The sequence below is a fragment of the Lissotriton vulgaris genome, chromosome 7 (assembly GCF_964263255.1).
Source record: "Lissotriton vulgaris chromosome 7, aLisVul1.2, whole genome shotgun sequence".
NCBI classification, from domain to species: Eukaryota; Metazoa; Chordata; class Amphibia; order Caudata; family Salamandridae; genus Lissotriton; species Lissotriton vulgaris.
In genome coordinates, this window is record NC_141695.1 from 1,730,305,073 (window position 1) to 1,730,318,037 (window position 12,965).

Sequence of the window (12,965 nt, forward strand, 5' to 3'; positions counted from 1 at the left end):
TATTTCGGATTAAAGATCTCTTCCAACTAAGAACTCTTGGCTGCTGGACTTATTTACTACACTCTTCATCCACGGGCTCCATAAATAGGTGTTTTCCTGTACCAGAGCGTTCCTAAGGAGATAGCAGTAGCTGTATCTGCCTTGGCAGCCTGCAAGGTGTCATCAATGTGCTTTCCAAACAGTGAATTGTCTTCAAAAGTCATGTCTAGGATTTTGCTCTGCACTTCAGGATGGAATGTAGTAACCTTAAGCCAGCCCTGGCGTTTAAGGACAGCTGCACCAGCAAGCCAACGAAAGGCAAAAGATGCATCAATGAATTCGGAAACAGATCTTTCTCCTTCCAGTAATATTTTCTGTGCCTATTTATTTAGAATGTTTCTTATCATCTGGTAGAAGATCTATATATGGTGGGATACTAGACCATATCTGGCAGTCGTACCCTCTAGTATCACTAAGGCATTGACTGCGCACACTGCAGTGCCTGAGATGGTAGTAAATCTTTTGCCAATATTATTCAGGCGCCTTTCTTCCATGTCAGGAGGTGTAAAGATAGGTGTTGAAGGATTCTTCGATCTTCGCTTTGCAGCCTGAGAGATTGCAGATTCTGGTTTTGGATGCCACACCAAACATGCCAGTGCGTTGTCAGGGGCCTTATACTTTATCAATCCTTGGAAGGATTGCAATTAACGTAGCTAGTGTTTTCACTACCTTCATGCCGTATTCCCATTTATGATCAATTATAGGGATTGCCCTCACAGTTCTTCTTGACTGATCCTTAGAATCATAAAGAAAGCTGTGAAACTGGTTGACCGTCATAGAAATGTGAAACCTTGTAGCAGCTCTCTCCATCAAAACAACATCACTGCCTATGTCCTCTGGTGGTGAGACCACCTGTTGAGGAGCTGGAGGAGAAGGTGTGGGAATTTTATATTCTTCCCACTTAGTGCCAGCTGATTGAGTGTCTTGAAATTCTCATTCTCCTGTGTCGTTATAAGGGGATTACGGGTCTTGCCATGGGGGCATGGCAATGTGTGAGGCAGGCGTCCATCTAGGCATGAGTGAAGACATAGGAGGAGGAAATGCCTGTGGTGGAGGACGTGTTGGTGCTCCTGCAGGAAAATGAAAGCATGTACAGTAGTCCTGCAGCATGGCTTGTAGGTCCTCCACTAATGCTACAGGAAGCTGAACCATGGGCTCATGAGTGAGTTCCATATGTTGTTGGGTTTTGTCAGTATACCACTGGTGGTAGAACTCCTGTGTATAATACTCCTCAAACTCGTCATCATCTTCTTTCTGATAATTCACATAGAGCTGTGATAGACTATGTGCTGGGCCAAACAAACCATCATCATCTGACTCTTCCAAAAAATTACTAGTAGGTAATTGTGATATTTGGAAAGGATCCTGATGAAAATGTCTTGTCGACAGTGTCTTCGACAAGAATGTCAATGATGCCAAAACAGGAGTAACTGGCAAAGCTGAAGGCCTCCCTATTTTAGATGATGACTGTGTTGACGAGGCTTTTGCAGTTGGCAGCAGCAGTGATGACTGAGCTGCCGATGTGAGAACCGATGACAGAGTTGTCTTCGCTGATGTCATTGATGCATTCGACATTGATGAAGATGAGGTGGTTATGAAGGAGGTGGTGGTCTTCAAGGGTGAAGGCATCTGTGACGAGGAGCTCGTAGTGGTTTAAGGATCTCCATCAATGGTGTAGACATTGTCAGTTTACATGTCGTTGACGATGCAGCCTTCATTGACGACGCTGCTTTCATCTACAATGGATTTGTTGGCAACAAGAGAATTGATGATGAAGGAGGGGAAATGCGCCTCAATGGTGACTTTTGTATCAATGATGATTTTAACAGTACTGCCTTCGAGGATGAGGACTTCATGGCGATATGAATTCTAACCAGTGAGGAGTTTGATGAATGTTTCAAAGGTTTAGCCATTCCTAATGCAGGTAAGGAATCAGTAAATAAGGAATTAGTATATACCGATTCCTTATTGCTCTTGGATTTAAGGAATCGGTAATACCGATTCCTTAAATGCAATGTAGGAAGCAAATTAAAGAGTGCTTTTGGACCTTAAGAAATTGGTAATTACCAGTAACCTCAAGTTGGTGGTAATTACAGATTTCCTTTAAAAAAGCACTTTTTTGCTTTTTTAAAAGTGCCATGTGGAACACATCCATGCCCTTAGGGCATGTATGTGTGCCACGTGTGCACACAAGCACATTTCAGGGTTTCAACAGGGTGTCCTTTGGACACCCTGGCACCCTTGAAAAACCTCTTGGTATTACCGATTCGGTAATACTGAATCACTAATACTGAATGTCTTCACATTCATTCCTGTGGGCCTCATAGCCCATAGGAATGAATGGGTAGGAATTCCTTTTTACCGAATCTCAATTACCGATTCGGTAATAAGGAATATTATGGATGCAGTATTTTTTACCGAATCTTTACCTACATATGAAATACCGATTTCTTAATAGCGAATCAGTAAAATTCGCTATTAAGAAATCGGTATTTCGGAGGAGCTACGGGGGCATCCAAGATGTTCGCGTGAGCAGAGAGCTCCCGAGACACGCGCCACCCTCGTTGATTTATCCTTCAGCTATCCTGGTCACTTTGACGGGCTTTTGAGGAGTTACTCTAGCTGATGCTGCTGCACTTTTTTGGGCTGAGATCGGACTTCGGGGACCATTTTTACATCGTCTCTAACTTCCTGGCCTAGCCCCGGACGGGACCGGGGACTCTGCTGCCTCGGATGGCCGAGCAGTAATGCAACAACAACGGCTGCCTAGCATTTGCTCCACCGATGGTGTGCCACTTTCACTTTCGGTTTCTGGTCCTCCTTGTGTTGACTGCCTGAGGCCTGCTTTTCAATCCTGGTTTGGTGTGCTCACTGGCAACACGCTTTCTTCCCAGTGCCGGCTCAGTGGTCTGTGACAATTTTTTGCAAAAACCAGACTTTCGAAGTTTGAGGATCGCCGACATCCTGTCGCACCCGGGTGGTCCCCGTGAGGTGCTTCATTCAACATGGCCATGAAACCCGAGGCGGAGAAGCGCAGGAAGGCCACTACTTGTGGGGGATCGGTCCAGTCTAACGTGATCGATCGCTATACGCAACCGAGAGGTTCCCCCAGTGCTGTCGGCCGCGGCTTGGAAGACCCAAAGACGGACATGGCGACCTCCTCGGAAGTGTCACTTCAGGACCTACTGGCCGCCATTGCGGGGCTCAAGGCTGATATGAGCCAGCAATATGAGGCCATCGTGTCCAAAATAGACACGGTGGCGGTTGATGTCACCCTTATTCGAGCCGACTTAGCCAAGACGAACGAGAGGGTCAAGGCACTGGACCTGAAAGCATCCAGTCTGGTGACTGACATGGCGGAAGCGCAGTCGGAGATTGGGAATCTGCACTCATCACAAGACCTGTTAACCAAACGCATGGAGGAATACGACAATAGGGCCCGACGGAACAACATTCGCCTAGTCGGGGTGCCGGAGGACAGTGGTGCTGCCTCGATCGATTTACTGGTTGAGGAGCTAATTGTTGCTAAACTTGCTCCCGCAGGCCTTAGTAAGTTCTTTGCAGTCGAGCGCGCCTATCGCTTCCCAGGTGGACAGGTAAAGCCGGGGGGACCCCGAGGCCTATAATCGCTAGGCTGTTTCACTTTCGAGATCGAGACGCCATTCTTCAGGCCGCCCGCAACCACGGCCCGTTGAAGTTCGACAACAACTCTGTCTCGATCTATCCTGACTTCACTCCTCAAGTGCAACGGCAACGTTCTGGGTTCCTCGGAGTGAAGCGTTGCTTGAGGGATTTGGGACTAAAATACGCTATGCTGTTCCCCGCTCGCCTGCGTATTGAATACAGGGACCGTGCATACTTCTTCGATCAGCCGGACAGTGCCAGTGAATGGTTGGACTCGTTGCCAAAAGATGACGCCGAGAGCGGAGGCCCCGGAGGCGCGGACGGAGGTGCAACGACGCAGGGCTGAACTTGGGCCCCCGAGGTCCGGTTTTGGATCATAAACTTTACCGAGTAACTTTTATCCTGTGATTTATGTTTATGTCCGGGGTGGGGCGGGTTGGGGTAGTTTCTCCCTTCCTCCTCAGGGGTTTCTTTGTCTAGATCAGATGGGGCGACAGGCACACTGCAGTTTGGGGTGGCTCTTTAGTCAGCAGGGGTGCAGGGTGGGGGGTGTTGTAATGGGTTCATGGTTGGGGGGTGGGTGGTGGGGACTTGGTTGTGTTGCGTGTTTTTTGTTTCTTTTTTCACATGGTACTCTATTGCTTGCGTACATTCTTGCTCTGAGGTTCTGGGGGGGGGTTGGGTTGGGACACTCTTTTTGGGATGGGGGGTGAGATGAAGGTTCTTTCTTGGAACATCAATGGTTTGGGGGACAGAATTAAACGTGGCATTGTGCTAACATTTATAAGGCGTCATGCCCCTGATGTTGTGTTACTTCAAGAAACCCATTTGATTGGTAATGCCTGTAAAGCTCTTGACCGCCGAGGCTACCGGCTCGTCGCTCATGCTGGTTTTACGTCTGGCTCCCGAGGGGTGGGCATATTGGTAAAATCCTCCTTGGCCCTCAAGATTGATGATGTCACCCTTGATGATCGGGGACGCTATGCTGCTGTCTCGGGGAGATGGGAGGGGAAGCTCATTGTAATAGTCGCTGTATATATTCCCCCGGGACTGCAGGCCACTACTTATGCTGATCTTGGCAAGACTCTCCTGGGACTCCCTGATGGCCTACTGATTATGGGTGGGGATTTTAACTCTGTGTTGTCTGGTGAATGTGATCGGCTGCCCCCTAGAGTTCTGCCATTGTCCCAGATGTGGCTAACTGACATGACCAAAACTTTTTGCCTGGTAGACGTCGGGCGTTCGCTACACCCCTCACAGACGCAATACACTTTCCACTCTGGTGCCCATGGCAGCCTCTCACGGATAGACTACTTTTTCATGCTGACTTCTAACTTATCCCTGGTGCGGGAAGTTCGACATCTCCCTAGGGGTATCTCAGATCATTCCCCCTTACTGCTCGAGATTTCCGTGGGTTGTCTTTCTGTAGGCAGAGTTCCCCCGGTCCCGCCCTGGCACTTTCGGAACCCTCAGCTTCGCTCGGATTTGGTTAAGGCGATCGACTGCTACTTCGATGAGAATGTAGGTTCAGTAGCTTCCCCTACGGTTCTTTGGGAGGCCTTCAAGACTGTTGTACGAGGTTCCGCACTGTCTCTTATTGCGGCTGAAAGGAAAGCTAGGAGGGAGGCTTTGCAATCCCTTGAGACCGAAATCACCACGCTCGAAAGTGAATTGGGTGGGGACGATACCCCTGCGCTCCTACACACCCTGGAACTGAAGCAGGCGGACTATAGAGCCTGTGTGACTGATGCTGCTAAGGTGATGCGTATGAATCAGTTGGGCCGTTTGTACGATGTGGGTGACAAGGCTAGTAAACTCCTTGCGTGGCTGGATAAGGCTGAAAGAATGAATCGTGTTGTACCCGTCATTACCCGCGAGACTGGTGAATGTGTGTCTGACCCTGGTGAGATTGTCGACTGTTTCGTGGACCATTTTCGGAAGGTTTACAGCCCGGTGAGTGACCGTGACGAGGCCGACTCCCGTTTACTGCTGCGTGATATTGCTCTTCCCTGTCTCTCAGAAGAGGATAGATTGGCTTTGGAAGCTCCTTTCACGGTGGACGAGATTGCTCTTGCCATTATATCCTTGCGTTCGGGTAAAGCGATGGGGCCCAATGGTTTGCCTATCGAGCTCTATAAACTTCGACCAGACAAAATGGCCGCCCACTTGCGGACCATGTTTCTGGATGCATATGAGGCTGGAGTCCTTCTGTCTGAACAGCGCCTTGCTACCATAGTGGTCATTCATAAAGACGGCAAGCCTCGGGACCGCTGCACCTCCTACCGCCCCATCTCGTTACTGAACGCTGAACCCAAAATTCTTGCCAAAGCCCTGGCTAATCGGTTGTTGACTGTAATCTGTGACTTGATCCATCCGGATCAATCCGGTGTCATACCCCATCGTAACACAGCCCTTAACCTGCGTGGACTCCACGGCGTTCTCGCGAGAGCCGGCACTCTCACTGGGCCTGCGGTGGTGGCCTCCCTAGATGCCACAATGGCTTTTGATACCATTGAATGGCCATATCTGTGGGCGGCCCTTTCCAAATTCGGCTTCGGCCCTAGTTTCATTGCGTGGGTGAGGCTCCTGTACGAGCAACCGTTGGCTCAGGTTGTAGTGAATGGCAGAAGCTCCGACCCATTCCCATTGGGGCGTGGCACCCGTCAGGGGTTCCCGCTTTCCCCACTTCTGTTTGCACTGGCACTTGAGCCCCTTGCGGCATGGCTCCGGTGGGAACCCTCGATTAAAGGGATCCGGTGGGCGCCGGATTTGGAGGATCGCGTCTCGCTTTACGCCGACGACATCCTTCTCTACTTCACTTCTCCCCAGAAATCTTTGAACGTGCTCTTTGACGTTCTCACTTCTTTTGGTAAGAACTCCGGACTGGTTATCAATTGGACCAAGTCTTGTGTTTATGTCATAGCGGGGGTGTTACCACCGCTGCCCCGTAGGTTCCCTATTCAGGTGGCGGAAGATGGTTTCAAATATTTGGGGGTCTATGTCTCCATGAATTCCGCGATGCGATACGATCGGAACCTCTACGCTCCTCTTCGTCGCTTCAAGCAAGATGTGCGGCGATGGCGTGAACTGCCCTTGTCCCCATTGGGACGAGCGGCACTTTTTAAAATGATGTCGCTTCCTAGGTTTCTTTATGCCTTGCAGAACTTTTTTGACCCAGTCCCCGCTCGCTATTTCCGTGAAATCGAAAGCCTACAGCGGCAATTGATTTGGGATGGACGTGCCCGTATTGCATTATCTAAACTTACACTCCCCTGGTACGATGGCGGTATCGCTTTACCTGACATTAAACGATACTACTGGGCCTCGCACTTAAGCGTGATCAACCATGTGACATATTCTGCGGAACCCGCTCCCGCTTTTGCCCTGGATAAACTCTTGTTGCCAGGAGGCAACTTTAACAGAGCTTTGTACTCGAAGTCACCACCCCATCTCCTTACTGGTCCTACGAAATGTGCAGTGCGTGCCTGGAAGGATGCGACTGTGGCCACGAGTTGGGGCGGCAAATTGACGCGCATGACCCCGTTGTATGATTCTGAGCGGCTGGGCAACCTGTGGCGGACGAAAGGGTTTGATAGATGGGATATGATTGGCATTAGTAAGGTGGAGGATCTTTGGGCCAGGGGTACTGTGAAATCCTTTGAGGCCCTGAAGGTGGAATATCAGCTGGATGATAAGGAGTATTTCCGGTATCTTCAGGTGCGGCATGCTTTATCCTCTGTTTTTCCCCCCCGGTACTGACGTCCCCCAGTCATCCCCATTGGAAGATCGTATCCTTGATGGCCACGTCCCTGATAGCACGATTTCCTTAATCTATAAGAAACTCATTAACAACAGGGCTGACCTGCTGGAGAAGCTTCGTGCCTCCTGGGTGGCGGACGGGCTTGAACTAGACGACGAGGACTGGCAAATGGCTATTTCTTCTCCTAAAGAGGTGGCTATTCCGGCTCGGCTTCGTTTTGTCCAACTAAAGATCCTCCACCGTTTGTATGTGACTGGTACGCGTCTGGTGCGAATGGGGCTTGCGACAGATGGACTGTGTAGACGTGGATGTGGTATGGATGGTACCTTTCTTCATGTCTTGTGGGAATGCCCTGTTATCTCATCTTTCTGGTCCAGGGTCCATGATGTGATGGGACGTGTTACTGGAGTCCCCCTCCTTCCCGAGGCACGGCGCTGTTTGCTCAATGTGTGGGAACCTACAGACTGTACGGCTGCCCAGACCTTCTGGGTCACTCTGGGCGCTATGGTTGCCAAGAGAGACATAGCTCAGCTCTGGGGCTCCAATAGACCGCCGAGGCTTAGTGCCTGGAAAGAAAAAATGGACTGGTGCATGTTTCGAGAGAAGACGGTGTACGAGGCACGGGGTCGTCCAAGAAAGTGGAACAGGGTCTGGGCGCAATGGAATGCTTACCGAGGTGATATTTGTACCCCTCCACTTGATTATGCCGAGGCCATTCCCTCCTCCCCATGAATTGCGTTCCTTTCATTATTTACATTCTACATTCCCTCCATAAAACCCCCTCCCTTGTTAGACTTGCTCCCATTCTTGTATACTGTTTCCCGTTTACCCCCCCCTCCTGTGAGCCTTGCCAATACTTTACCATGTGTTTGTTTTTGTTCGTTTTTCTCTTCGACAAAATTATAAAATTAAACCTTTGCTATCCTGTTGATTGTTATGTTATGCACTACACCATAATGGAACGCTAAGTGGCCACCCCTATTGCATACTGTGTTCTACTTTTTGAATGTTTGTCATAGCGGCCGGCCCAGTAGGGTTGTAGGCAGACGCTGTGTATTGTGCATTTGATAAATAAAGGTTTTTAAAAAATAAAAAAAATAAAAAGAAATCGGTATTTCACATTTACCTACATCTGGCCCTAGATATTTTCCTTTTTGTGAGAAGCTTTGTGAAGACTCAAGGCGTGTCTTTTTGGAAGCTTTCCTATGGCCTCCGGAGACTCTTGTGATCTCTCCCTCTTTTTATGTTTTTCAAGCGAGTTTGCATTATTCCCATCCTCAGGGCAAACATTAGATTTGGTTTTAAGACTCTTTAACCATATTAACAACCTACCCTCATGTCTTTTAGGGTTTGGGTTGAGAAGGTTCCACACATTTTGCAGTTTTAACCTTATGCTGTGGGTACAAGCAATATATACAGTCCTTATAGGGATCCTCAGCATGAAGTCTCTTCTTACTGCAAGATCCAAATGAACGGAAGAGTCCTTTCTTAGAAGAGTTTAATATGGTAATCTGGAAACAGGCAAAAATATCAAAGATGTGAAGAAAAAGTAAGCAGAGCTCAGGGAGAACTCCCTGTCACACGACGTGCAGTAGAAAATCAGAGGGATGAAGCCTCTCCTGGGAGTGTTCTACAGGGTGCTGTCACCTGATTGGTTATAGCTCAAATATGTTTCGTCTTTACGAAAGGATATGGATAGGATATTACAGTAACTAGTCAATGCATTGAAGCCCATGGTGATATAATTTACAGCTTTTGAGATGATACCGTGGGACTCCTACCCCGATGGCAGGGATGATTCAAGCATCTTAACCCCTTCGCTGTGGGGTGTTTTTCCCCCGCTCTGCAGGGGGAGTGGGGCCGCGCGCGGCACCGCCGTGCTGGTGACGAGCTCAGCTCATCACGGCCACACCCGTTTTTAGAACGTTCAGCACAGCGGGGAAATTAGCCCCGCGTGCCAACGTTCCAACAGCCGTGACTAGCTCAGCTCGTCATGAGTGCAGCTCCGCTGCAGCTCATGACGAGCTCAGCTCGTCAGCAGCACCCATGTGGTTAATCTTTGATAGATCCAATACTGGATTACAGCTTGTGCCACAGAGTGGGTGAGATATGATGAGATGTTGAGGTTTATGATGTAGAGATCACACATCTTCTTCACGAACTGTCCAGTTTGCAGCCTTTATATCATACTGTTGTGTTCATGATGTGCAGTGATACTGATAAGACCAATCAAGTGCTGTGATACTGATTATAACTCGCCCTGTGGTGTGAACATTGCGCATCTCTGTACCTATTCTTACCATTTGGGCAAAGCATCAGGTTTCGAGACTTCTCTTGAGCTATTCCCTCAGCCTGTTGGGGGGGAGAAAAGTAGAATCAAAGTTGAAAGGGTGAGAAAGAAATCCTGTTATTCGACAAGCAGATTCAGTCTATCAAGCAAACCGTTAAAGAAAAACACACACAAAGAAACAAACTCAAATACACTCACAACTGAACATTCAAATTAATGTATATGCACACATACATATATTTACAAAGATGTATGTATGTATGCACACACATGAATTTGCTATCGTAACTTTACAAGGAAGTATGGAACCTGAAACATGACATCTCGGCATCTCTTCAACAAAAAATATGTAATTAAATACACATTGAAATATAGCCTTATATATGACAGCACACATTACAGCAACAGTGATTCCATTGATGTTTGTATTTTGTAATATTTTGTCTTCACCTGTGTTCTGTGCACAGTACATAGCAGGCAAGAGCTGCAACCTAACTGAAGGAATCAGCAATGGCATCTAATTACATAATGTGTATTGATGTACTCAATGTGAAAAGGGCACAAACAGCTGCCATGCTATGTCCATAGTACATGCAAGGCACACCCACATACAATCATGGTCCATGCAACGTACATAAATGACATGCCCACATACAGATATGACTTGTGGCCAGTTCTTCTGCATACTACATGCTTCACGTTCACAGACAGTGCAGGGCCAGTGTTCAGCCACTGTGCCGTAGACATAGTGCACGACCCATAACTGCGCTATGCACACTCCAAATAAGGCATGGACTACAACCATGTGCTATGGATCCTTCACAACGACATGACATGTGCAGAATTTACAGGGCCTGGTGTGAAGCTGTGCCAATAGATACCCATATGTAGTACACCCAGGTTTGGTACTGCAGTATGTAAAGAGGACAGTTTGTGACAGTGTCCTCTGGGTACAGGATAATACTAATGGTGCATGGCTTTGGTCGTACCCCTTACATACCAATGCTGAGATCTGCACATCTCTGCAAACTCTACATAGTAACTGAGCTATAACTTTTCTCCGTGCCCAGAGCACATGTTCATGATGCAACAGTGCATGGCCTGACGCCGTATGCTTTAGATACTGCCTAAGCTGTGGGTGGGCTCTGTGCGTACTTCACCCTGTGCATGATACATCTTCCCACAGTATACACTAGGCATTCCTCTGTGAACTGATAATAACGAATGGTCTGCACCACTACTTCTGCTCAATACCCACCTCTATAATACCTCCAAGAAGTCAATACCTGAGGGTATATACTGGCCTTACTGAGATATCTGTGCTCAGTGCCAACGCCCAGACTGTGTGCATCATTATGTAATGTGCATAGACCTTTACCTCAAAATGGGCGATGTGGTTAATGGGGGTATGGTACATTACATTCTGGATTTAACATTGCCTCATAGAAGAATAGGTGGTGCCCTGTGCGCAACACTTATAACCCTGGCCACAGGAGAGGCCATGGTCTTTGTTAAATGGGAGAAGAACAGATGATGGACGAAATGCTGAATTAATCAAACATCCACCCCCTGTCACAGATCTGGATGAAATCTGTCGTTTTTTTGCACGCCATGCCATTCCAGTTCAGACCTAGCCATATGCAAACAGTTCCCCTGTTCCCCATGGGAACAGTCCAGCCCGAACTTCCCTGGACCAGAAACAAGCATCCTGGGACCAGTTTCGGGGTAACACCCCTCATCAGCCATGCGAGTTTGAATTTATTTGGTGGCGTAGCGAGCACGGGACCCATGTCTGGGTATACCCTTCCCACTTAGGGTGCCAAATGCAAAAAGAAAAGATGATGGACCGAATGCAGAATTTATCAAACAGCCACGCCCCGTCGCAGACTCTGGTTAAATCCATCTTTTTTTTGCACGCCACACAATTCCAGGTCAGACCCAGCCATATGCAAATCAATCTTGACCCTGTTCCCCATGGGAACAGTCCAGCCCGAATCTCCAGACCAGGTCTTCCCTGGACCAGAAGCAAGCATTCTGGGACCGGTTCAGGGTCCACCCCTCATCAGCCAGGCTAGCTTGAATCTGGTGGTGTAGCGAGCATGGGACCCATGTCTTGGCATAACCTTCCCACTTAGGGCAACAAATACAAAAAGAAGAACAGATGATGGACAGAATGCTGAATTAATCAAACATTCATCCCCAGTCACAGATCTGGGTTATAATCATCATTTTTCTGCACGTCACACCATTCCATTTCAGACCCAGCCATAAGCAAATCAGTCTTGACCCTGTTCCCCATTGGAACAGTCCAGCCCAAACTGCCAGGTCACGGGCTCACTGTGCCACTGGATTCACACTAGCCTGGCTGATGAGGGGTGAAACCCCAAAATCAGTCCTAGGATGCTTGTTTCCAGTCCAGGGAGGAGCTGGTCTGGTAGCTCAGGATGGACTGTTCTCATTAGGCACAGGGTCAGGGCTGATTTTCAGATGGCTGGGTCTAAACTGGGGTGGCATGGTGAGCAAATAAACTATGGATTTAACCCAGATCTCTCGATTGGGGTGAAGGTTTCGATTTGTTCTGCATTACGTCCATTGTTAGTCTTTTGATTTCTCGTCCTAAGTGTGCCGGGTATTCCCAGACGTGGGTCCCGGGCTCACTGTGCCACTGGATTCAACCTAGCCTGGCTAATGAGGGGTGAACCCCCGAAACCAGTCCTAGAATACTTGTTTCTGATTCAGGGAGGACCTGGCCTGGCAGTTTGAGGCTGGATTGTTCCCATGAGGCACAAGGTCAAGACTGATTTGCATATGGCTGGGTCTATCCTGGGGCGGCATGGCGAGCAAAAGAACAATAGATTTAACCAAGATCCCTTGACTTGGGGTGAATGTTTTGATTAGTTCTGCATTCCGTCCATCATTTGTGTGTCTTTTGCTTTGTTAAGTGGGGGCATTTACTCATGCACAGTACAGAGTGTGCTTTGTATAGTGTGTACAGGCTGTTGTGATAGTTTTGCCTCTGTGGAGTGAGGACTGATCATTGTTTTCAAACATTTCCTTACCCTACCTTGTTCTGGTCATATCTGCAATCCATGACCAATACACAGTTAAATCACAAACAAAGCAGCAAAGCATTCCTTGCCTAGATTTACAACAGCAAATGGCCACACTAAACACATAGCTCCTCCATGTACCTCCACTTACCACTCCTCCGCGTACTGGCCTAAAGGCAGAGCCGGAGGTTGTCCTCCCACA

General features: G+C 48.3%; 1 protein-coding gene across 1 annotated transcript in view; it reads right to left on the reverse strand.

Moving 5' to 3' along the window:
• LOC147706481 (alpha-2-macroglobulin-like protein 1) overlaps window positions 1-12,965 on the reverse strand; it is a 690,635-nt gene that overhangs the window by 333,661 nt on the left and 344,009 nt on the right. Inside the window, exon 12 of the mRNA XM_086929617.1 lies at window positions 9,724-9,775. Within this exon, the coding sequence (XP_086785743.1) occupies window positions 9,724-9,775 (52 nt within the window). The remainder of the gene's footprint in view (window positions 1-9,723; window positions 9,776-12,965) is intronic.